This window comes from Populus alba, chromosome 8 (genome assembly GCF_005239225.2).
Source record: "Populus alba chromosome 8, ASM523922v2, whole genome shotgun sequence".
NCBI classification, from domain to species: domain Eukaryota; kingdom Viridiplantae; phylum Streptophyta; class Magnoliopsida; order Malpighiales; family Salicaceae; genus Populus; species Populus alba.
The window spans coordinates 17,110,392-17,137,921 of record NC_133291.1 but is presented as its reverse complement, the minus strand read 5'-3'; the positions used below and the strand labels follow the sequence as shown (position 1 = coordinate 17,137,921).

Genomic DNA, 27,530 nt, shown 5'->3' with positions numbered 1-27,530 from the left:
AAACAACCATCAAAGGAGGCATGTGCAGTGTGTGTGCTAGTGGTGGGTTAGCGCCCTGCCTTCAACGTGGCACATATGGACCCACTCTAGTCTTCAGAAGTGGACTTTTCAACATGTGAATGGATTTATGTTATTTAAATCCTTCTAATAGTATTAAGGGTGTTGTCATTAGATCTCAAGTGTGGCCTCAACATCCACATTCCTTTTTTTAATTCCTTTTTCTTTTCTGTATTATTTTTGTCTTTTGTGCCATTTTATTTCTTCTCTTAGCCTTAGATTGGTCTCGTTTTCTTCTATGGCTATTGGATCTTCATAGAAAAACAAGGTTCACTTTTGCTCAAATTAATTCATGGGAGAGAATCTTTTGTATGGTCATATAGGAAGTTCTTTGCTAGAAATCTTCTAGTTGTTTGAGCTAGGCCTAAATAGCTAGAAATTATTTTTTAAAACAAAAAACTTTTATACATGAATTTTTATTTAAAAAAAAAATTGTAAAGATTTTAGCTTAATACCTCGTTATAATTATTATACAAAAAAAGTGAAATTATGATTTTAAGTATATAGCTTGAGAAAACAAATGAAAATAATTATATAATACGACATTTACATTTTCACAATGAAAATCAAAGTCCATTTATTTTATTGCCTTGTAGATGTTGATTTCTCTATCTATTTAATGAGTTGTAAATCTCTTAAAAAAATCAAATTATATTAGACTTTATTTTGGGAAATAAAACTATAATTTAGGGTTTTTGAGTTATATAACTCTATTATGGCCAAATTCTATTGTTGTTGTTTATTGTTAATCCTTATTGTTCTTCCACTTATAATCATTTGGTATTAGCGCGACCCAAAAATCAGTGATATTTATTTGCCTGTTATGTAATGTAGAATATTAACCATGGTTTGATAAGGTTGCCAATGGAAAAAATGTGTTAAAAAGAAGATGATGATATAAGGAGATTTCTTTTTAAAGAGAGAAATGTTCGGGAGTTGATAATTGAGGATATGTAGAGGTCAAATCACAGAGCTTACCTAATAGTTAGGAACAGAAGGAGAGTGAATTATAAGTCCCTAGCTTAGTAGTACTAAAAAACTATTTTAAAGGCAAAAGCAATGAAGGCAACCTCTTGGTTTAGGCAAAAACATTATAGAGACTCTGGATTTTAAATCAAACTTCCCGAATTGTACACAAGAACTTTACAAGAAAAGGATTTTAAATTGGTTAAACTGAGGTTGAGAGAAATTTTTAAATATAAAAAGGTTCCCAAAAAAATACGAGTGAGGTTGATAGTGGATCAAATTGAATGGTTAGGTTTTATGTATGGTGGGAACAGTTAAAGAGGATAAGAGAGAGATAAGAAAAGACAAAAATCATCGATTGGGGAAAAGATGAAGAAGGTGTAAGAGATCACTTTCTTTCTTTTTTTACTCAGCACAAAACCTTGTACCAAAGCTTCACAAGCTAAAACAGTTAGCCATCAATTGGCATGTGATGAATTTTACCAGTTAAAGGCTAGGAATGACTTGGCGAAACAGAAAAGTACCAGTTTATGATGAGGTATTCTAAATGAGTTACAATAGTCTATCCAGGATGGTGTTGTGCTATGATCTTCTGATAGATAGTTTCAAAGACATATTTAGAAAGCAGGCTTTGAGGGTTTGAGAAAGCAGCAAAGCCACTAAGGCTATTAGCAGAAAACTTCCAAAAAGAACAAAACAACATAAGAGAGCGTAAATAATAATCAAATGGCGATGACCACCCCACCAGTCTGACTCAAGACAAAATCGATATAGACTTTAAACAAACTAACAGTGTTAATAGATATAATGAACAATTGGGCGCAACCAAAATAACAAGTGTAGCAAACCTAAGAGAGTATTTGATCAATGAAATATATTGATAGAGGAAACACACAGATGTTATGATTGATCTTATTTATGAATAATTGAATATGGAGCAATTATAGCATAAGAAGATAGTGAAAGATCATGTGTAATGAAGATGACTGCGGCGCAACTAGAGTCAATTCAAAAGGAGAGTATGTTGACTCTCAACTGGTGATTCATAGTAAAGAATAAGACTAAAAGATATAGCGATGGAAGCATTGAATATTTTTTTCACGTCCGATGGCACTAATAAACGATAGGGTAATGTAACCTAATAATAGATAGTAGTAAAATATAAGATAGTGAAGAAGCAACTCCAACTAAAAATCAAGAAAACCACTTTAAGCCCTATTAAACTTAACTAAACTATAAAGACAATTAAGGTAATTATTGTATAAACAATGCCTTGTTTCATTTTCCATGGGGCAGAAATACTTTGATATGCTTGGTATGATGTGGTGTTAATAGATATGTGCATATTTTATTAGGTAAACCATGAAAGTTGACAGGGGGTGGTTATGCATGATGGAAGGGAATAATACCTCCATCCCCCTTTAATAATAGAGCCCGTTTGTTTGCGTGGTTGCTTCTACGTTGAAGCAACCAACAGCAAACAATCTGTTTGGTTATATTAAAAACGCAATAAATGTTTGGTGGGGCTCAATGCAAATTCACGTCTGCACAAATGAATTTGAGAAGCAACCTCCTGCTGCTTTTCGAATTTATTTTACGTGCACAGTGCATTCAACTTGCACTGTGCACGCGAACAGTTTAAATGAAATTGCATCTGTTCACACTGTTCACGGTGACCAGTTTTTTTTGTTTTTTTATTATTATTTAAGTGTGTTTATTTTTTGTATATATAGTTTTTTTTTAAAAAAAAAAACTAGTTTAAGAGTGAATTAAATTTACTCACATTGTCATGTAAACAATATTTTTTTTCTCGAAAAAACTAGTGTAGAGTGAATTAAATTCACTTGCACTGTAATATCAAATCAATTATTATTCCTGATAATATTTTATCTAATTTAATATAAAGTATTATTTTAATTTTTATGAAGTAATAGCAATAGTTAATCATAACATTTAAATTAAAAACCATCAAGTTTTAATATATAATTTTTAAAATTATTTTATAACTCAATTGCAAAAGCACTCTTAAACGCAAACATATTAAACTACTTTTATTCAACTCAATTTCAACCCACAGTTTTAACCAAACACCTATTTTTTCAAACCAACCCTCAACTAAAAGTAATTTTTATAAAACATTTTTTCAAACCACAACCACAACAGCTACCCGCAATACAAACACACTCATAAAAGGAAAACGTATATTTTGCACCCAATAAAAACAAAAAAAAATGGTAAAGAAAAACTAAAAAAAAAAAAGGAAGGAAAAAGTTTTGTTGTCATTGTCCCAATTAAAATGAATGAGTAAAGGTTGTGCAAAAGATGGTACGATTTAATGCCTTATTAGTAAATTTATTTAGCAAAATACTGAAGATAGTCTTTAAACAACGTGCAGGGTGTATTGGCATATTTTACAAATTTTGATACCGATGATAAACTAATAAGGAATTACCTCCTATTTAAAGAATTCATCACCATATTGACTTAATTTTCAGGATCTAGCCTACCAAACAGCTAGCATATAGACTTAACCCTACGAAAAGTTAAAGATTACAGCAGGTAGTTGAATTATGGAGATAGGGTGTGGAGAACCTTCAGGAGAGCCCGCAGCCTGTAAACTTTTGTGTTAAATAGTGTAAAATTCTTGGGAAACGAAAAAATATTAAAATACAGTGGGTAGAGAAAATATTTTATGGCTTGAGGGTGAAAACCCTAAATAGTCAGTTAAAATTTCATACTAAAAAAATATGTGAAAAATATTTGATAATCGAAGATTGGACAAAAATAACTATGCGGACATAGAATGAGTGATATTATATGTAAATATAGTGTAATTCTCAAATGAAAAATATTAAAATAAAAAAGAAAACATTTTATGGCTAGAAAATCCTAAATAGTTATTTAAAATTTCATACTAAAAAAAATACGTGAAAAATATTGATAATCGAAGATTGGACAGAAATAACTTATGGGTAACATAGAAATTAGTGGAATATTATTGTAAATATAATTAAAAAAAAAAAAAAAAAAAAAAAAAAAACCCTTCTCTCCTCTTTATAAAGGAGGTTGGTGGCTTAGAAAGAACAATGAGGGCTTGAAATTTCTTCTCCTTCTTTTATTTCTCCTTCATTTCTCTCAATTAGATGGCAGGAAGAGTGTGAACTAGATAATTCCTACCAAAAACCAAATCAAACTATGAAAAGAGTTAGAGAGAAATTGGAGATTAAAAATTAGAAAGAGAAAGTTACAAAAATTGGAAGAGGGGAAGGGATGCAAAGAGGCTGATCAAGTTAAGTTAATTAGTATTGTTAATGTGTTTTTTACAATTAAATACACTTATCTCATTGTTTTTTGTTTGGGGGATTGAGAATCCCTAAATTGAAATATTAGAGTTTATGTGAAATTGTGCATGATAATGTAAAATTATTTGATTATTGATTAATAATGGTTTATATGACATTTTTAAGAGTAAACTGAAGATTAAATAATTTTATAGAATTTTAAAAATATTAAAGTGGCTGTCAATAATTTGATATTTGGGGTAAACTTAGAAATTTGATTAAATTGAGTTGGTTTTGGTATTTTAATGATGTTAAGGAGTGTTTTAAATTTATTTGGAATAATGTGATGTGAATTGCAAGAAAATTACTTATTGTTGTTATATGTGGAAAAGTGATGAAGATACAGAAATTGGATTAAATATATTTATTTGAATGTTTTAAAGGATGTTGGAGGAATGTTGAAATTTGGTTTGGAATATTATAATGTGAAATAAACTGTTGATGTTGGTTATAAGGGTTAAATTGTGGGAAAGTTGACTAAGTTGTATAGGTGTTGTATTTTTAAATGATGATATCATGCTTGAACTTGATTGCTATAATGATAAAACTGTGTTTTAAATCGTGGTTATGATTCATATGAGATAAAATAAAAATGCTTGGATGTTGGATTATGATGGAAATGTGGAAAATAGAAGTAAGGAAATTGATGAATTATACAAGTTGTGGTGTTTAAATGTTGTTTCTTATGTTTAAACTTAAATTTTTGCCTACTTAGTTTTTCTATATATATTTTAGCTTGCACCTTGCATATGTGAAAGCCATTTCTAGGATTTGTTTCTAGATTGCTTAAATAGTATATAAAAAAAATAGGATCTAAAATGAGTTCTACTACTTTTTATAGTGTAAATAATAACATTATGTGTATATATGAATAGCCCATCTACAGAAAAGGCATTTCTTTATTTTGATATGAACACACAATGTTCTTAAATCATCTCTTAACAATAATATTATTTGAAGCCTAGAACAGGTAAATAGTTAGAAAATTTACTAAAACATTATTGCTAGGATATGACATTTCCATTCTAGCGAGGACAGACGTAACTGTTTTATAACTAGAAATGAAAAGAAAAATAAAGTGCCATTTGAATCAAAATATAGCAATGAGGTTTTATCAAAATACATATTGACCCACTCAAAAAAAAAAAAAAAACTGCTAATTCATTTTTTCCTTCAAAATACACAAGGAAAATGAGGTTTTATCAAAATACCATATTCACCCACTCAAAGAAACCAAATAGACTAAAAAAAATATTAAGTACAATATGACTCGAGCATAAAAAAGGACTTCAATCCGCATGAAAGAAAACCCCCACCAGCGCACCCATTCAGTGATCAGGGACACTTGCTCATGCAACAATGGACTTCGTAACACTCTCCATGCTGCTCCATAGTTGAAGGCAAAAACATCAAGCATGGCTGACCAGGTAACATTGTGGCTGACTACATTGTTGCTACTGTACCTTCCCAAGCCCCTTCTTATTGGACGCTGTAGTATATAGACTGACCTGTTGCTATGCACCTCTTTGACCAGACTCTAGAGCAGACTGTAAACAGACACAAGGTGCTGCGACCAGACCCAACTTGACCTCAACATATTTGTCACCCAAATCATGAATTGGGTTCACCATTCCAAACTACAGATCCTGAGGTAACCCAATTGTGCAAAATTCAGACTTCCAAACAAAAATAAATATTACTTTGTACATCAATAACATCATAAGTTTTTCAGGCCAAACTATGAGAGGAATTATACTCAAGAGCTTTGAAATTCATTCGCAATTCAAGCTCCCTAATCTTTCAAATTGAAATATACTTGGATTTATTTTACATACCTTCAGCTAAAAGTTGAATCCACCAGATGGAACTTGAACATTGTTCTCACCAAAGTGAAATCCTTGCTGGGCACCATCACCTGAAGGCAACGCCTCATCATCTTCTTCCAACCAATAAGTCTCGAGAATCTTGACTGCCTTCTCGTAGATCTCATTGTTGTCATGACTCTGTAGATTTTCAATCTTTTCTAGTCCCTCAGCATCATCTATCATCTGGGCATAGAAATTAACATCTCCACTGTTCCCCAAATTCTTTTTCAGCTTCCCCAACCTTTCAGAATATTCTCTAATCCTTCGAGACATACTGTTACAATCCTTGGATCAGGGCATACAAGAAGATCACACAATGGTTTAATACATCCCTGACTGACCAAAACCCTGTCATTCAAAAACAGCCAATCACTTCTCTGCCAACACAACCAGAGAACAAACACCAATCAAGTAATAACAGAAGCTTATAAAAAGAGAAAATAAAACATACTTAATTTGCTCATGAGTACCACCAGAAGTAGCATTAGAAACTGCCCAAGCGGCTTCTTCTTTATATCAAACTCCGCATTTTGAAGTAAATTAACAAGCGGGCCAATTAAACCAGCCTCAATAACTGCCTACATAATTTATATAAGAGAGTAAAAAATTCAGAAGGCATGGAGCTTTCAATCTCAAGACACAAGGAAATCAGATCACAAGTGCTAACAAAGATACCATTACAGACAAATCCAGCAAATAAATGTAGAACCTCAACTAGACGAGTCCAGAATACTTCTAAGAGGATTGACAACTCAAACAAGTAATAACCTAACGAAGCTTAAAACATGAAACCTCCAAGGCATGCATGCTCACCTGAATCTGTTCCTTGTTTCCTGCGGTAATGTTTGAGATAGTCCAGCAAGCTTCTTTCTTGATGCTCTTTTTATGGTTATGAGTCAACAGGCTTAGGAGGCATGGAAGTGCACCAGTATTAATTATGCACTGTGAAGGAGAGGTGTTAATGTAAGATATAAGAAAACCTACATTTCAAGCAATAAAAAGATGCCATTCATGCAGAAGAAGAACAAGATCATCAGTATAGTTGCAAAATAAACACGGGGGGGGGGGGGGGGGGGGGCTGTTACTACATAAGTATTTCTTGTTACATGCCTTGCCTTTTCATTTTCCTATTGAGGGAATCATATTTCTCAGGTCTGCTTCATTTTCAACTATGCTGGTCAAGTACAACAATAGTTGATGATACATCTGCTTAGCATAAATCATGTGTTGTTATGGACTAATTTTGTGGCTCAGGTGTGGGGTATTTGAAGCAAATTTATGATTTAAATGACAGTATTGGCCATGCAGAAACACCCATAACATGTGTTCTAACACTATATATGGATCGGTGTAAGAGACAGTAGGGCTGTGAAGAGCTTTCAAAGAAATGAGAGGGGGGAGCTAAATGAGGGTCAGGTGATTGACCTTTTATATGAAGGCGAGGAGAAGAAAAACAAAAGTGATAGAGCCAAGCAGAGGGATAGAGTAGGGGTAGACTAAGGAAGACTTGGTTGGTGAAAAAGTGCATCTTGCCTTAATTACCCAGACAGAAGATATGGTGTATGGATTACCTATACAAGTAGAATTGTATTTATTATTTTCTAAAGATGTAGGGGTTGAAAAAGTAGTATTAAAGAGGAGGTTAAAAAATTTTAATATTTGGAGGGACAGGGTCTTGCAGCCCAAATTCCTTTTCCCTCCATTAACAAAAAAGTTCCCAAGAAGTTTCAAGGGCCATTTCCCTCCTCCATTTTCTCCCTTAAACCCTCATATCCAGGAATAGCTGGCACAAACAACTTGGGCAATAGGACAAAGTTTAACATCAGCAATGCCCATGGAATCTTATTAAAACCTCTATCGAGGTTATATTTCAAAACTTGTTTTTCATAGCTGTGTAATTTGTTCATCCTGTATTTAGCTTCTTCTGTCTTTACAGTAAACCTCTAACATGGCCTTATTTTCCATTTTGGTTGCCATCATCATGCAGAAGCATCTATATTGATATTATTAATTAAAAAAAAATCATGTAAATTATGTTATTACAATGTTCCAAATCAGTAACGCATAGAAAAAAAAAATATCAGTATACGCAGACATGAAAGGCACTTCTGTTGCATAAAGGATGGAACAAACAAAAAGTCAGAAGTGCTTTTACCTGGGTCTGCATATCATCCCCAGTCACAATATTGCCAACTGTACGAAGGGCTGGAACAAGCACTGAAGGAGAAGGATGGCTGAGACAATTCATGCAAGCATAATCAGGTTTTTTATATGTATTGCATGCAGATTGTGAGATAGAAGAAAATATTAAACAGACCAATCACTACTCACAGGAGGAGCTCCACAAGTCGAGGACAGACCCCTGCCTCAATAACAGCTTGGATTTTGTCATTTGTACCATCAGAAAGATAAGAGAGCGCCCAACAAGCATCAGTTAGGACTTCTTCATCAGTTGAATGAACAAGACGTTCAAGTGCAGGAAGGGCTGGTTTCACCTGCCCAACAAATTTCACAACTTAAAAAATCTTCAACTTTCACAACATCCATAGACAAAAACCTATGAAATCTGACAAAAACCTGCTCAAACTGAGGCTGTGGCTTGCCCCTGCAGAAGTTTGACAGTGTCCATGTAGCATTCCTCAGCATTGAAAGCTTTGCATGCTCATTCAACTGTGCCAGGAGAGGAATCAACGCTCCATGGCTGAGCACAAGATCACGGCACTTAGGGGAGTCACCAGCAACATTTCCCAATGCCCACACAGCCTAAAATTTCACCAACAACTGTATTCAAATCCTTTTCTCTTTGGTAACCATACCCAGCACATTATACTACTACAATTCCTGCAAACTAGGTAACTAAAATTCAAAGACACACCTGCTCCCTAACATCATCACTGGGAGAACCTAGAAGCTTGACAAATATTGGAACTGCACCATGATCAATTACCACCTTTGTGTTCTCTGAAGTTCCAGAGGCAATATTTGTGAGAGCCCAAGCAGCCTCAAACTATACAAGCACAAAAACATAACTCAAACAACAAGTTAAGACTCCCTTCCACTTCAAACAAATCAACAAACACATTATCGCGTCATCACAGAAACACACACCTGAAGCTGAGGGAAATCCTCCCTAACAAGAAGCTCGACAAATCTTGGAACAACCCCAGCTTGTATAACTTCCTCTATGGGAGGGCTCCTCTCTGCCAATAATAATGCAATTACTCAATAAAGAAACAATCTTTACTAATAGAAACGCAAACTTTAACAAAACAAAAGGAACCCAGAAAAAAAATACCAATGGAAAGCAGTTTCCGAAACTGAGTGGTTGCTTCCAGCTGCAAATTACTATCATCAGACCAAACACCAGACACCATCGAAGGCAAACTCTCTAACTGCAAAAATTTACAAACAGAAAAAAGAAAAAACCAACGAAACCCTAATCACAAAATCCGATCACATTAAACACCCAACGATTGACAAGATCCGCTTTTCAAACACAACATATACATTGACATGCGAGTATAGTGAAGTTACCTTCTTTTCCATATTAGAAGAAGAGAGAACAGCGGCAGGGAACTGTTGTGCCAGGAGACCTTCGCGTCGCTTCTTTTGTAAACTCTCTTCACGCTTGTTCTTTCGGATCTCAACCATATTGTCCTCTCTTCTCCGCCGACCTTCATCGGCGTCGACGGCGACTTTGTATCGGTTCCGGCGAACATCGGTTCTCGTGCTTGGTCTCAAAGACATGGTTGATTGATGGTAATTTTTTTTGAAAACCCTAAATTTTTATATTCTTTTTTTCAATTTAGGGATCGTAGAAGGAGAAGAGTGTACTGAATTTTTTTTTTCTTTTTTTTTTATTGCTGGGAGTGAAGGATAGAGTGGGATTTATAGTGTTCGCAAAATGAAAGGATCTTGTATAATAGGAGGAGTGGTTTTTTTATTATTATTTAATTTTGTTTGTTATTGCCAGTTTAAAAAATATATATTTTTTAAATTAATTTTTTTATATTTTTTATTGTTTTGATCATGATAATATCAAAAATAAAAATATATTATTTTAATATATTTTTAAACAATTTTTATTCTTTAAGGTCAAACCACAATCTAACAAAACATAAATCAAATAATTTTTTTTAAAAAATATAAAATTAATGTTAAAGTATTTTATTATAATCAATCAATTATGAACAAATATATATATTGAGCGCCAATTTTTTAAATATTGAAATGATGTAATACCATACGGTATTATTTTTTAAAAATTTTGAAATAACAACATATCATATCAACTCTAATTAATTTATAATCCGAGTTATGAAACTATAATAACCTCTTCATAAAAAGCAAATCAAAATAAATTAGAAAATTTTGATTCCCAATAAGCTAAATGTTGAAGGATGGAGGGGGGGAACGGTTTGATTCAACCTGCTAAACCTGTAATGTGGATTATAGAAATGAGATTACCTTATATAAAGTAAATTAAAAAAACTACAAAGCTCAGCTCAAAATCGACCAATTATTTTTCTCAATTCTTATGGCCGACATTGATGTTCATTTCCTTTAGTTACACACACAAATCATCATGTTTTCCAATTATATATTCATTCTTATGATTCACAATCATGCATGTTCATTCATCATACACAAAACCAAAGCATTAATCATAATGAAATTCTCATTTTAGCTCCTACATGTATCTAAGGGTCACAAACACATAATTATATACTTGATATCAGACCAACACATTTTCATACAAGTTCTTCAACCACATATGCAAAATTCATGCCATTAATATATATACAATTTCTAATTCTATTTCACATGATCAAACAACTCTAACAAGGTTATTTTGGGTATCAGGAGGCATGACCGGGATCAGATCTTTGATCGAACAAAGACACACTACAAGAAGCGAGGTAGGTGGTTTCCACATTTAACTTATTATTATTAAATCCTCAAAATATTTATAAATAATGTTGTTACTTGATTTCAATCGATTAAAATTACTTATGAAACGCAATGAATAATGATGTGATCAGCTTCAACTAATGGTATCCATATTAGATAATCGGGATTAAATGATGTGATTAGCTCTGACTAATGGTATCCATGATGGATAGCCGAAAATAAATGATGAGAATAGTTTTGGCTAATGGCATCTATATTGGGTAGCCAAGAATGAATAATAAGATTTGCTTTGGCTAATGGCATCCATGTTAGATAGCCAAGAAAAAGAACTAAAGATTATCTTTGGCTAATGATATCCATGTTAGATAGTCGGGAGTAAAGGACGAGGTTAACTTTGGTTAATAAGGTCCATACTAGGATTACCGGTAATAAATGTTATGAACCATCTCATTTGAAAGCATTTACTAATACAATGAAATAAAGAGTATAATACGTTATTTACAATCGAAATTAATGATTAAAGAACCATATACAAAATTGATCATAGTTAGGAATAAATAGTTATGCATGGAAGAATCCTATATGTACAAGGATTCCTAGACCATAATACATATCATTAGTTGTTTGTTGAACATAGCTTAAATAAAATAATGTGGCATAAGGTTGTATGAAGATGTGGAGTAAAATATTAAAAATAGACTCTGTAGGAAGATATTAATAACCGAATTTGTTGGCAATCAAATGGGTTTGCCAGAATTATTGGCATCTGCAAAGGGATGACCAGACTATACTTAGTGATCATAGTATCGGCAACAAAGAATGAGATAAGAATGATTCTTAGTGGTTGTAGTGTTGGTGACTATGGATAAGAAAGGAATGATACTTAATGTAAACACCCCAAAACAAAGGGGGTCCAAATAGCCCCACCACCACTACCGATTTTTTAATTGGCAGTGACGTAATTATTGTTGCTGATTTCTGAATCGATAGTAACTCAGCCTAATTGAAAGTTAGGAAAAACAATCAAGTTGTCTTAAGGAACCAAGAGGGAGGGGTAAAACTGGTTTTAGACAGACCAAAACACGGACAAGAACACCTCTAACCCAACCCCAAACACCCCACCTCAGTTTATATGAAGATAAATGCAAGGAGAGAGAAACGATGACCCCTTTTTTTCCCAAAGTCTGCCTACAATAGCTGCATGTTCAATTGCATGTCTCTTTTTTCCTCTTTCTTCCCAACAAAAATTCAAACCAAAACCAGCAAAGAATACCTCTTGAACATGTGTGAGAGAGAGAGAGTTGAGATCATGAATGAAAGTTGAGCAGTTGCTTAGGGGGGAAGGAAAAGGGGTTAGAACAGGCGGGAGGAAACTAACAGGAAAAAAAAAAACCAAGAAAGGAAGAAGAAAGGGAAAAATATGAGGAAAAAAGAGGGAAGACCTACTTAGATTTGAAACGTGTGGGTCATCTAGTCTTCTTTTACCCCCTTGTTCTTCAAACCCAGAACTGAAAATGATGAAAGATCCTTAAGAAAAATTGACCTAAACCCCCTAGGCTAATTGTAAAGGAAACTAAAAACAACTAAGAAGACAAGCAACAAAAAAAGAGAATGCATGTGGTTGTCTTTGTTTTGAATGGAGACCATTGTGGTTGTTGTTCCAATGTCAAAGTAGAGAAAAAAAATTAAAGAAATGCATAAAGTTATAAAGGAAAACTTCGCTGTAAATTTGGTAAACCAAAGATAATGGAATGTATTGTTAGACAAATTGGCAAAAAAAATAAAATTTATCACATTATACTTTAGACATTGATGATTAGAAATATGAAAGTTAGATGAAAATTTCAATTCATTTGACACATATTATTATGACTTAATTCTAATCATATATTTGTTTTAGCAATTATTCTTAAAACCATCATTTTTCACATGCACACTTTAAACATGTTTGTGGGTTACAAATTGGATTATTATATTATTTGTGTTCTTTTATCAAATATAGTAACTAAGGGAGTAAGAGATTATAAAAATAATAAATATAAATATAATATCAATAATAAAATAAATAAATAAATATGTAAATAAGTTTGGTTTTGTAGCCTCTCTAACCTAAGCAATTAAGTCCAAATGGGGTATCTTAACACCTAATACCTTAAATTCAACTGACTTGGGAGTTATTGGCTCAAAGCTTATTATATAGGTTGAGGATAGGTTGAGGATAAAGTTTAAGGGGATCAAACATTGCTTGATCTATATTTAAGTATCTGTAACTTAAGTTACTAAGCTTGTAGAGGTGTCTTAACACCTAAGGCCCTAAAACGAACTGGTTTAGGAGTCATTAACCTAAAGTTCGCTACATGAGTTAAGGATGAATTGTGTTTTTTTATGTCATCTTATATTAGGAAAAAAATTGAATATATATATATATATATCAACCTAAGGAATTTAACCTTAGAAAAATATTAGAACAAATATATTTTTCTTCCAAGCGAAGCCCCATAACTATGTGTTATTATATTGAGCAGAAAAAAAAGTTTATTATTATCTTGATTAAAAGATATGTGGAAAAATATAGGATTTAATAAAAATTTGATAATATGAATTGATTAGTGGAAGTAAAATGATAAGGGCCTTGGTTTTGGATTCTGTAAATTGTTTTTTTTTTTTTTTAATTTTAAAGCTTTAATTACTAGGGACTAGTAATAAGTTGGTGGGGGGGTGTGATAACTATTTAAAAATAAATTTTTATTAAAGTTTTATATCATCATATTCACTTAAAGTATTATTAAATTTCTTAACTTAAACACCTTTTATAATAACAACTCAGATAATAAAAGATATGTTTAACTTATGGTAAATGCTTAGTTTTTAATGTAGGTTTCTAAAATAGATAAATCTCACAATTTATAAGACTGATTAATGGGTTTAATTATTGAAATTAAAGTTTATATTAAGAGACAAGGAAAGGGTTATGCTTAGAGAAAAAATTCTTGTTATGTTCATTATATTCAAACTAGAATATTATTTGATTTTTAGGTTATAAATTAAGCTATTGACATTGTGTTCAAGTGTGGTTTATCTTGATAGAAATCTAAGACTTATACCTAAAACATTTATGAAGAGACCAAGACTCAATATTGTTGTTTTTTGTTTAGTTCAAATCTAAGCAACAAAAGAGATGTCTAAATTTGTCCTACAACCTAGACACTATTCGATGTTTAGACCATATCTGGAGTTCTAGAAGCCGAAATAAACCCATTGTTTTTTTTGCTAGAAATATGAGACAAATACCTACAACTTTCATGAATATCATCTATTTAAATTATAATGTTATCAATGATGTTTTGTCCAGCCACTAAATTAATGAGCCATCATATCAATAATTCAAAATTATAACCTATAACAAGATATATTTGTCATTCATTTAAACATCTTGGTTTTCCAATAAAGATCCATGCTTTTTCTTTCTTTCTTTGCATTTTTATAATATTCATTTTTTATTTCATATTATATATTATCATTAATCTTTTGTTTATACTAATCATTTTCTTTATTATGCTTAGATATTTTATATCATGGCTATTTTCTTATCTCATTTATTTTTTTCTTTTTAATTATGATTAGTTAAATTTATTTTTACCAAGGTGAAAAGGTTACACTATAATATAAGAATAAATATATAGTACAAACTCAGTAGAGACTTTAATGTTTAAATTCAAGAGAGCTTGTTATTAACATGTGTTAAAATTGTTATCTTAATTAATCTTAATACCCTTGTTGTTAAGTGGCGAGTCTTAATTCCTTGTGATACTTGATTCTTTCATAGCTTACAACATGGAGAACTAACACCTATATTATGAAATGATCTTAATTTTTTATTGACATAAGTTAGCATGATGAATATTTGACAACATTTACAAGTATTGGTGTTACTCAAATAATATAATTAAATATTACTAATATAATTATGTTAATAATTTAAAATAAGTCATTAATGACAACATTTACAAGTATTAGCGTTCCTCAAATAATATAATTAAAGATTATTAATATAATCATGTTAATAGCTTAAAATTAGCCATTAATAATAATTCATCTCATTGGAATCTTATTTGTGTGTGGTTTTCATTTTAGTAATAGAAAGAGTTTTGACTATAATTATTTGAAATATTATTAATGGATCCTCTAATTTTGATAATTATTTTATTTTTATTAAATCTTTACATTAATATCATATTTTTAGATCTTTTTAACTTTATTTCTCTTATTAAATTAAAGATTTTGAAGACATGAGTTAATCAAGAAAACGATACCAAAAATGAATACAAATATGAATACGAAAGCAAAATGAATAAAAAAAATAATACCAAAAAATAAAAGAAGTTCCAAAATTGACTTTATGAAACCCAAACCAATATAAACTCAAAAAATCAGCTAATAAAACCAACCAATTCAGCAGGATTTATATTGCAATGTAACAAAAACTTGCAATTTCAACTCTCTCTCTCCCTTTTTATGTATTAATTGGACAATAGCTAAATCTTGATAAAAACTCTTACTTCTTTTTATACTAGTTGTCACAACTCAATGATTGAAAAACAATGAGGAAATGCTGCAACCATAGCTTTTAGACCCGGTTCGGTAGCCGGTCCGATCCAAGATCCGGGTTTTGACCGGATCATTGAGTTTTGACCGGGTCACCTGGTCGTCTAGATCAATTTTTTTTAAAAAAATAAAATCAAAATTTTGTTTCAGTAAAAAAAAAAAAAACTGGTTGCAACCAGGTTTTTGACTGAGTCTTGCCGGATCAGATCGCCGAGTCACACCAGATTTTTCTTTACCTATTTTTTTTCAACCCGGCCCGGTTCCAGTCTCGGATCAGCCGGATCCCGGATCACCCTGCTGGACCGACCCGGGTTTCAAAACTAGGAGTGCAATAAAAGTTTTTTTTTTTTTTTTGTTGACAATATCTCTAAACTACATGGCATGCCATCTACAGTAAGCGATAGAGACCCACTCTTCCTCGGTACCTCTTTAAAAGAATTTTTATCTCTACAAGGAGTTGACCTATGATATTCCACGGTATATAAATCTGAAGCGGTGAAGAACACTTAACTTTCACCGGCGGAGTGAGTGGTGGGATAACACTGAACTTTCACTCCTCCACAAAGATGAAACCTTTTGAAAATTTTCCCAGTCTATTATTCAACAGACACTTGCTGAAGAAGTCTCAAGCTGTCCTCTCACGATCACAGAGTCATCAACTTGCGATTCATTGGCATTCTGAAGCAATCGATGACATTGAACTCCGATTCCTTTTTTTTTTTCTCTCGAGGGGGGGAGCGTTGATACGTACAACATGCTTCAGAGGGAGGGGGAGACGAGGGAAATCAAGGAGATTCAAGGGGGTGGTAACGAAAACGATATCGTTTGATTTTATGTTTAAAGGGTCGTTCATTTTTGTAGACTACTACTCGTCGTTGGTTTAGCCAGCTATAGAATGAGAATGTTGTTTCATTTTTATTTTTCCAGCTAATTCATAGACATTGATTTTTCAGGACTTTGTGGCTTAATTTATAAATTACTGACACGTGCTAATTTCTTTTCTACTTTCAGCAAATAATTTTTCCGTATAATAATTACTCAATAAATATCAATCCAATCGACTTGAATAAATGAATTTCTTGGATAAATATTTTACTTAAAATATAATAGATATGATATAAATATTTTCAATTCCAAATAAAATCTAACTTATATATATATATATGAAAACGAAAAAAAAAAAAAACAAATAAACCAAAAATCTCAACATCTACGCACACTACACACCACTCCTGGCAGGGGTCTTTATCACAAAGAAACTTGCAGGCACCAACTACTTCTCTACAACATCTATAATGAATGAAAAATTAACAGAAAATTGTCAAGTTACCGGCCTCAATTGCTTGCTTCAGCTCCCTGTCCTCATTCTCAACTTTTAGGCAGGCTCAACAATTTCCAAGCGCGAAAGAATGCGACCATCGCCCTCAGGCATGCAATCAGCTTCTATAAATGGTCCCTATGTTCTATGCTTTATTGTTTTGTATCTGGATTTTCATTCCTATCAGTGTCAGAATTCTCCATCTGCGACTCACCCTCCCCTGCACCGCCTCTTCGGTGCCTCCGATCCTGAATTGTCCATCCAGAAGACACTTACAGGTTAATATTACAGCTACATCCACTAACTCAACATGGATGCAAGACAATCTATATATTGCACAGAGCCAAAAAAAAAAGAAAAAAAAAGATGCAGCAGTGTTTAAAACTTTTCTCAGCAGTCCAAATAACAATTTTAGGTGGAGGCCAAGTGGCCAACGCGATTTGAATTCTAAATAAGATCTCAGAATCAAACCTGTCTAGGCATAGGATACTCCTCTGATTCAAGCATGCGAACTACTTGACTCATCTTTGGTCTTTTATCCGCATCTGGATCAACACATCTTAAAGCGGTTAGTAGACCCCGTTTAAGGGCACTTGTTGATGGTCGAGTCTCTATCATCGGGTCTACCACCTCTTCTGAGCGCCTTCTTGCAACCATCGTTTTCAACCATTCCACCAGATTTACCTAAAAGAAGAATCATTTCAAGAGAATTGTGAGGGTTTGATCCAGTTTATGTTTTCTTACAACAATGAAATCCACATAAACAAGGAGGAGCAAAGAAGACTGCATGATGGAATGAACGGAGCTTCTAATTTACACCCCCAGATTCTTGCCTGCCTCTTCATATGCATTGATGACATCACTCAAGAAAAGCTAAGATAATTTCAAGTTCTAGAGATTAAAATATGCCAATTACTGGTCCAAAGCAAGGGGCTTGCTGCTTTTATGTGGATTTGATTACTGTTCTGGAAAGGGAACATTTATTGCATACCTCATTCTCAGGACGGCCATGGTCCACTGGATCTCTCCCTGTAATTGCTTCCAAAAGCACAACTCCAAAGCTATAAACATCGCTTTTCTCATTCAAAAGGCCAGAATTTGCATATTCCGGAGCGACATAACTGAAGAATCATTGATTAGTACCAAAATTTTAGCATATGAAAGTCAAATAATTAATAGAGAGGAAAAGTGAAATGAAAGATTATTTTCTATCAATGGCAGAGGAGCTTTAATAATACAATGAAACTGGCCAACAGAAAATAAGATTGAACCTGCATAACATTAATTTACATGTAGCTGAGTGGAATTAAGTACTCACCCAAAGGTACCCATGACTCTAGTAGTAATATAACTTTTTCCGGCACCCAGCAATTTGGCCAGACCAAAATCAGATAACTTAGCATTGAAGTTGTTATCAATCAATATGTTGCTTGATTTTATATCTCGATGCACCACTTTTGGCTCGATGGCCTCATGCAAGTAAGCCAACCTGCAACAAGCAATTGAGAGTGAGAATGATACAGAATGCAACATAAATGCAAACAACTAAAAATAAGGTGAAAATTGCACTTACGCCTTAGCAGTGCCAAGGAGAATTTTCATGCGAGCCTCCCAAGTAAGATACCCATGTTGGCGCATACCTCCATGGAGCCATTGCTCTAAATTGCCATTGTTGACATACTCATATACTAACATCCTGAAATTTATGCAGCAATAAGCAAATGCAAAGGGTAGAAGAAATGAAATGATAAAAGCAAGCACATTTTGGATCATCAGTTTCAAGATATTTATAAGCAGTTTGATGCACTTGAGACTAGACATAACTGGGAAGTCATTCCATATTCTGTAGTTTTAGATATGGCAACAAGATATGAACACAAAACAATATAATAAAGAATTTTTGACTGAAATTGTAAATATAATAAACTAATTCATAAGATAAATATCATTTATGTAAAATTAATTCATGAAATAAATTTTAATAATCCAAAAGTAATAATACTACATTATGTTTCTTGTAAAACATCAAACTAGAGGCAGTTCTGTGACATTCAGTATGTTCACTGCAAACTTTCTATAAAGAAACTTTGATAAAGAACATCTATTTTTCTTACCAAATACAGAGAAAACAAGAAAGGATATGATACCTCTGGGTTCCTTCCATGCAATACCCCAAAAGTCGAACTAGGTTTTTATGCCGCACATGACCAATAGCCTCCACTTCAACTCTAAAATCTTTATCAGCTTGTCCTCTGTACAAGAAACATTAAGAGACCACGAATAAACTTCCAATCCTCAAAATAGTCTAGTTAAAATGTTATAGGATTATAAAACAAACTTGTACCACACTTACGGATTGTTAAGGAGCTTCTTAACAGCCACAGGAGTTCCATTAATCAAATGACCCTGATAGACAACTCCGTATCCACCATCACCAATAATGTTGTCCTTGGAAAATCGGTTTGTTGCGACTTGCAGATCTCTGAGGGTAAACCAATGACCCCATCCCAACTGTGAAAATTCAGGCAGGCCAGACATAGGTGAAGGGGCAGTTATAGGATGTGAAGAAGGCTGGTTAGCGGAAGCCACCTTAGTGCCTCCCTCTTCTCCTGATTGAGACCCAACACCATCTTTCTCAACGTGATTTAAGGAGCCTGACTGGCTGCTATCATCACCATTTTCTAGTTGGATCAATACTTTCTCTGATTCTTTGTCACTGAACTTGTCATTAAGGCTGAGGAAACCATCATTATTTGCTGAATTTTGATCAATACCAATCTCTTTAATCTCCTCCGGAACCTTAGGTATTTGGCTGATGGGAAGCATGTTATTTGATCTTCTCGATTTCTTTCTAAAAGATAACCACAGGGAAACAAACAGAGCAAATACACAAACCAATCCTAGACAGACCATAATTACTACCCAAAACTCCATGCCAATGCATTCCTTGGTCAGGCTCTTCTTAAGATCAGAGGCCATTTTGTTTTGATACTAGTAATCCTGCAAACAAGGTCGAAAGGTAAACAATTTAAATTTAAGCACTACAAATCCCATGCATTCAACAAGATGTCATGGCATGTCGGCAGGGAGATAAAAAAAAAGAAAAAAAAAGAGAGGAGAGAAAACAGAACGCCATAAACACAAGCACATTTCATTATTATTGAAAGTTGCAGCAAAATCATAATTGAAAAGGAAAGAAACACTTCAAAGTTCTAATAGTAATTGAAACGTCTATATATATATATATATATATATATATATATATATATATATATCAAATCACAAACCTGCCTTATCCCCAAACAAATTCCTTGCTGTAGCAGACAATAAAAGGGTTAGCTAAGAAACTCCAAAGCTCTAAACTTTCCTCTTTAAATCCAAACCACAATCGGAAATAAGCCAATTATCACTCACTAAAGCCACCCACATTGCAAAATTCTCTAAGAATAAGAGATTCTTGTAGGGTTTCCAATTCTGGGTGTTGCTTAATGGGTAAGAAGACGTGGATTTGTCAATGGTAGGTACTGAGGAAGGACATGCTTTACATTATACTAGTTAAATGACCCGCAGCATCATCAATTATTTTTTACATTTTAAAAAAAAACTGAGATCTAAAAATGTTAGATTTTTCTACAAAGTTATACTCGAGAGTTTTAGGTTTAGTTGCAACACCTAACCTAATAGTAACATCTATGATATTAATAATAACATTAAATTTACATGACCTAAATTTAAGTGGGTTTGGCTGCAATACCAGACCCAATACATTGGACGTGGGTCTGGTTGCAAGGTCGTATGATAAAAGTGTGATAATTAAATAGATTAATTAAAAATAAAAAAACAAAGAAAAAAAACCAATAGGAAAAAAAAAACTAATGAAGAAAAAAAAAATATGAATTAACTGGGTTAAATCGTCAAACCTTGGATTCGTGTTGTGAAAGTTTGATAACTAAATAGGAAAAAAAAATTAATGGGTTAACCCAAAATTAACCGGGCTAACTCGTCAAACCCGGAATCCGTGTCATGAAAGTTTGATAACTAAATAATAAAAAATTTAACATTGACAATTTAAATTAAACAAAAAAACAAAATGCATCAACCTTTTCATTGTGGACTGCACTATGCAATCCATAGTTAAAGACATGAAAAAAAAAAAACTAAAGGCATCAGCCGAGAACTACATAGAAAAAAATTTGATATAAATTAAATAAAAATAAAAAAAAAACCTCTTATGAAGTAAAAAAAAATAAATAGAAAGAAATTTAACATTAACAAACTAAACTAAACGAAAAAAAAAAAATAATTAAAAAAAAAGCAAAAAAAAAATTCAGGTTAACTTGTCAAACCAGGTTAACCCATTAAACCCGGGATCCTTGTCATGAATGTCTAATAACTAAATAAAAAAAGTGAACGTTAACAAATTGAACTAAATGAAAAAATATAATTAAATAGAAAAAATCTGGGTTAACTCGTCAAATTATGTTAACTCGTTAAACTCAGGATCTGTGTCATGAAAGTCTGACAACTAAATAAAAAAAATTAACATTAACAAACTAAATTAACCAAAAAAAATTATGAAAATAAAATAAAAAAAATTGACGGGTCAACCTAGAATTAACTGAGTTCACCCGTGAAACCAGGTTAACCCGTGAAACTCAGAATATGTGTCATGAATGTCAGATAACTAAATATAAAGAAAATTTAATATTAACAGACTAAACTAAACAAAATAAAGTAATTAAAACGAAAAAAAAAAAAGAAAAAAAAAATTTGAATTAACTTGTCAAACCAGATTAACATGTTAAATTTGAAAAACGTTTCATGAAAGTTTAATAACTAAATAAAAAACATTAAACATTAATAAAGTAAATTAAACAATTTTTTTTTTTGTTAAAAGATTAAAAAAAATAAGCAAAAAAAAAATCCCGAAATGCATAAAAAAACAATTAAAAAATAACACAACTTAAAAAAAGAAAAAAAAAAAGAAAAAAAGAAGAAGAAGAAGAAGAAACGCCAGGCATAAAGATCATTGTTTTACTGTGGACTGCACTGTGCAGTCCACAGTAAAACACTGATCTCTTTTAGTATATGTTACAATGTGTTATGAACGTCAGATAACTAAATAGAAAGAAATTTAATATTAACAAACTAAACTAAACAAAATAAAGTAATTAAAACGAAAAAAAAAAATCTGAATTAACTTGTTAAATTTGAAAAACGTTTCATGAAAGTTTAATAACTAAATAAAAAAAATTAAACATTAATAAAGTAAATTAAACAAATTATTTTTTGTTAAAAGATTAAAAAAAATAAGCAAAAAAAAAATCCCAAAATGCATAAAAAAAACAATTAAAAAAATAATACAACTTAAAAAAAAAAAAAGTAAGCATAGGGATCAATTGTTTTACTGTGGACTGCATAGTGTAGTCCACAGTAAAAACACCGATCCCTTTTAGTATATTTTTACAATATTTTTCTTTATTAACATATCTCTCTCTTTATACATGTAATGTGTGTACTGTAATAGAAGCATCAATTTAGAAGCTTCAAAAAGCTTTCTTTGCTGTTTTTTTTTTTATTATTATTTATCTATTGAATTTTTTTAATAGGGCCTTTCAAGGCGACAATTAATCAGAAACTTAATTAAAGTATTGTTTTAAATAATAGAATCTAATGTGGGTGTTCATATTTGTGTTTTTAAAAGTTGGTTTATGTGACTGTACTTTTGCATTATATTTTGAACGTACGTATTCCATGGTTAATATAAAATTTATTTAGTAATTTCAATATCAGTGATATATATATATATATATATATATATATATATATATATGTTCTTTTTTATTTCAATATAAGTAAGATGAAGATATCAATATAAGTAATATGATTTAAAAATTAAAAGTGAAATAGTGAAAATTGTTAATTCAATTCATTTCCAAATATATTTCAAATAATATAATTGAATTTAATTATATTGTTTAATATTTTATTTTTAAATATAAAATTATATTAGGGTATTAATTGAATTCAAATTTGTTGACAAATCAAATTTAATTTAACATATGATTTAATTGTAAATAGGCTTTTAATTCAGTTTTTTTTTGGATTTATACCATACTATACTAAAATAATTAGGAAACTTAATAAAAACATAGTTATCAAACCTGGCCAAGGGGTCGAGCACAAGTTACACAAGTCAACTCAGAAAAATTATAATAAAATATTTAAAATTTTAATATTTCATTTGAAAAAATTAAGAAACAATTCACATGAATATAAGCTATATATGTTGTAAATTATGAAGTTTAAAAGAATATATCAAAAAGTTTTTTATCCCACATTGAAAAGATATTATGTTATCTTTTTAAATTAAAGTATTTAAACCAAATTTTTTTTTTATTTTTTTCTTGGGAACATAAAATATATATACTAAAGGGCTTCAAATCCCATATTAAAAAAAAATAATTTTTTTTCCTTGGGAACATAGAGTATATATACTAAAGGGCTTTCAAATCTCACATTGAAAAAAATAATTTTTTACTTACGAATATAAAGTATATATACTAAAGGGTTTTAAATTCTTCAAAATCTCGCATTAAAAAGATAATATTGTATCCTGTTAAGTTGAAGTATTTAAACTAAAAAGTTTTTTTTATCTCATATTGAAAAAATATAATTTTTTTTTTCTTGTGAACATAAAGTATATATACTAAAGGGCTTCAACTTCCACATTGAAAATATAACTTTTTTGTTTGTGAACAAAGAGTATATATTACTTTCAAATCCTTCAAATTTAATATTTAAAAGATACTATATTATCATTTTAAGTTGAAGTATTTAGATAAATATAAAATACATATTAGTCTTTGTTTTTGGGATAATATGACACACCCAGTTGTATGTTATATATATATGTGTGTGTGTGTGTGTGTGTGTGTGTATATGTTATGGGTGTAGTTGATTTGAAAATATATGAGGAGGATATTGAATGATTTGAAAATATTATGTGAAACAGATTATTGGATGAAATAAATGAACTAGTGGTATGCCTAAAGCTATGGTGTGGATATTGTTGTCTATATGAAATAAATGAACTACTTAAGACATGAAATTCTAGGCAATGTATTGATTAAGAGGAAACTCTAGTGAAATTTTATTAAATTGAAAGGATTATTTATTGGAATATGATAATAAATGATAACGCAATATATAATAAGGAAAAAAAAATATTATGAATATCGTTTAAAAGAAGAACCCACCTGTGTAAAACATGTTAATTTCCTAATGATATATATATATATATATATATATATATATATATATATAGATGAGATTATTTTTCACCTATATTCACGGGTGTTACAAATATAATTTATTATCTTGGTTAAATGACCACTTAAAATAATAAGAATGAAATAATGATGGCATAATGATATTAAAGCCTACAATGTGATGATGTGATTATTAGAAATGGACATAAAGAATATTTGAGAATAAAAAATATATAAATAAGCTATAAATAGGTGTAAAACATAAAAAGATTAAAATGATATGGATAGGTCTTAATTTGCATAATATCAATGGAAATTGAAAAGTATTTATTGACAAATTATAGATAACTCGATGGGTTTTAAAATAAACTAATAAAATTAGCTAATTGAAAAATGAGATAGGGATATTTAAAATGAATTAACATTGTTATAAGCTAAAATAAATACCCTTAAATGTTGAGAAGATTAAATGCATTGAAAAAAAAAAAACATAATCAAAACAAATTATTGAAATTATTTGCATCTAAGAAGAAAAATTAACATGAGTATGGACTTTAAAATGGACTTTTGGGTTTATAGTTCAACCAATATACTAGCTTAGGATAAAATGAATTACAAAACATTAAGTATAAAAAATATATAGCTATGTGATAATAAAAGTAAATTGGTTTGATATAAAACTATGAATGTGTTTTCAATTGTCATGCTAGAAAGGAAAAGATATAAAAAGATTGTTGGAATTAGAATGCGAGAAATATATAGAAAATTTGTGATAATCCTTGAGTTTGATTGAATTCTAATGATTATGAATAAAAGAGATTATAAACATATTTTGATTGCTAACAAATTCTATTAGAATAAATAACCATTCAATCAATATGATAAAACTAGCATATAAGCTAGATTTGAAAGAAATTAAATTAGAAAAGATAAGGATTATGATGATACATCATAGGTGATGAAAAGATAAATATATAGCATTTCAAGTAATGATTGAAAGAAATTGTAAGTTAGTATGGATGGAATATATTTGTAAAAGAATAATAGAAATGTGATTTTTTTTAGAGCTGATTAAGGTATTTTGATTATAAATATGAATATATATAAATTATCTTTTATATTTATCTTTTTTTTTTAAGATAACAGATGTTCCAGTGGTTATATTTATGGATACAAATGAATTATATGTTATAAGTACATCTAACACATGATTTTTCTTCGGATGCAAATAATTTCAATAGTTTGTTTTGATTATGATTTTTTTTTTCAATCCATTTAATGATTTCAACATTCAAGGATGTTTCTTTTAGCTTATAATATGTTAATTCATTTTAAACATCCTTATCTCATTTTTCAATCAGCTAATTTTATTAGTTTATTTTAACACCCATCGAGTTACTTATAATTTGTCAATAATATTTTTCAATTTCCATTAATATTATTTTTCATTCTCAAATATTCTTTATGTCCATTTCTAAAATTCACATCATCACATTGTAGGCTTCAATCTTATTGTGCCATCATTATTTCATTCTTATTATTTTAAGTGCTCATTTAACCAAGATAATAAATCATATCTGTAACACAAGTGACTATAAGTGAAATTAAGAACAATAATCTCATTTCATATATTAAAAAATAAGCCTTTTATATATATATATAGAGAGAGGAAATTAACATGTTTTACGCAAGTGGGTTGTTCTTTTAAATGATATTCATAATATTTTTTTTCTCCTTACTATACTACATTATCATTTATTATCATATTCCAATAAATAATCCATTCAATTTAATAAAATTTCACTAGAGTTTCCTCTTAATCAGCATACTGCTTAAAATTTCATGTCTTAAGTCTTATTTAGGAAAATATATCATATAGCAAACAATATCCACACCGTAGCTTTAGGCATACCACTAGTTCATTTATTTCATCCAATAATTTTTTTCACATAATATTTTCAAATCATTCAATATCCTCCTCATACATTTCCAAATCAACTACACCCATAACATAAGATATATATATATATATATATATATATATATATATATATATATATATATATATATATATATATATAAGAAGTTAGTAATGTTATTATATCACTTTATTTTTAAAGTAACTCATAATACATACAACTAACTATTATATAATTGCATTCATAATAACTTACATTTAGGCAACCTATTATAATCCATAATAATCTTCTTAATTGCCATCCATTTGATCAACTAAATAACAACTCATAACTTTTGTCTCATTACCTGGCATACTTTGTCTTCATTCAAAATGATAGACTTCACCATTCTTATTAGTTTTCATCCAAAATAGCAGATTTGTCATTTTTATTAGTTTTCAACCAAAATGGTAGACTTTACAATTTTCACTATTCTTTGTCTGAAACAGTAGACTTTACCATTTTCATTAGTCTTCATCCCAAACAACAAACTTTACTAGTTTCATTAGTTTCCATCCCAAACAGCAAACTTTACCATTTTCATTTCACATTTTTCCCATTTCAGGCATTTCTCTTTTTTCTCATTTCTATCTTATTTTGTTATAAATCTCTTACATCATTTCCTAGTTTCCCCTTTTGAAACATAACAAACACGCATATAATTTAAATGAATCTAATACAATAATTTAAAAGGATGAGGTGATAAGCACCTACCTAGTGTATAATGACTTGGCTTTTTCAAAGCCAAAATAGTTAGACTTATATATATATATATATATATATATATATATATATATATATATATATATATATATAAAAGTTGTCAAGTTCTGGATTTTTTCACCATATTATTTTGCAAATTTATAATTGAATTCCATTTATTAATAAGGCACAATCCATATAGGATAACAGAAATCAACATTTACATAAAACGGATTCTCAATACACATGCTCATAATACAATATTTTCATACTCATATGTTTACATTACATCATATTGACATACTCATAAATTCACATTCATGTTCTACTCTCGTTGTCATCACGAGTTCATACAAGAGTGTCAAATAACAAGTTATACAACTAGTACTTTCGTTTATCCTGACCTCATGTAATTTCACAACATAATATCCTCATAAGAAGAATATCACACACACACACACACATATATATTTTCATACACATCACATCTACATGTTAGCACATACACATCCATGTTGCATTTCAATTTTTCATTA

General features: G+C 30.6%; 1 protein-coding gene and 1 pseudogene across 1 annotated transcript; both read right to left on the bottom strand.

The window, feature by feature from the left end:
• Positions 1 to 5,426: 5,426 nt before the first annotated feature.
• LOC118059279 (importin subunit alpha-2-like) lies at positions 5,427 to 10,142 on the bottom strand (annotated as a pseudogene).
• Positions 10,143 to 16,923: 6,781 nt separating this feature from the next.
• On the bottom strand, positions 16,924 to 20,608 carry LOC118059281 (probable receptor-like protein kinase At5g18500). The gene is made up of 8 exons (XM_035072120.2): positions 20,351 to 20,608; positions 19,417 to 20,063; positions 19,211 to 19,315; positions 18,637 to 18,759; positions 18,382 to 18,552; positions 18,055 to 18,184; positions 17,535 to 17,747; positions 16,924 to 17,311 (listed from the first exon to the last, which is right to left on the bottom strand). Exons 2-8 carry the CDS (start codon positions 20,040 to 20,042, stop codon positions 17,216 to 17,218), a joined length of 1,464 nt encoding a protein of 487 aa, XP_034928011.1. The 5' UTR covers positions 20,043 to 20,063; positions 20,351 to 20,608; the 3' UTR covers positions 16,924 to 17,215.
• Positions 20,609 to 27,530: the final 6,922 nt, after the last annotated feature.

What these genes read in the sequence shown, in the direction of transcription:
- LOC118059281 (XM_035072120.2), bottom strand. Translation starts at nt 20,042, where the DNA reads ATGGCCTCTGATCTTAAGAAGAGCCTGACCAAGGAATGCATTGGCATG. An exon ending in AAGAAGCTCCTTAACAATCC is followed by an intron (nt 19,316 to 19,416) that starts GTAAGTGTGGTA and finishes TTTCTTGTACAG; the next exon opens with AGGACAAGCTGATAAAGATT. An exon ending in ATGGCCGTCCTGAGAATGAG is followed by an intron (nt 17,748 to 18,054) that starts GTATGCAATAAA and finishes TTCTTCTTTTAG; the next exon opens with GTAAATCTGGTGGAATGGTT.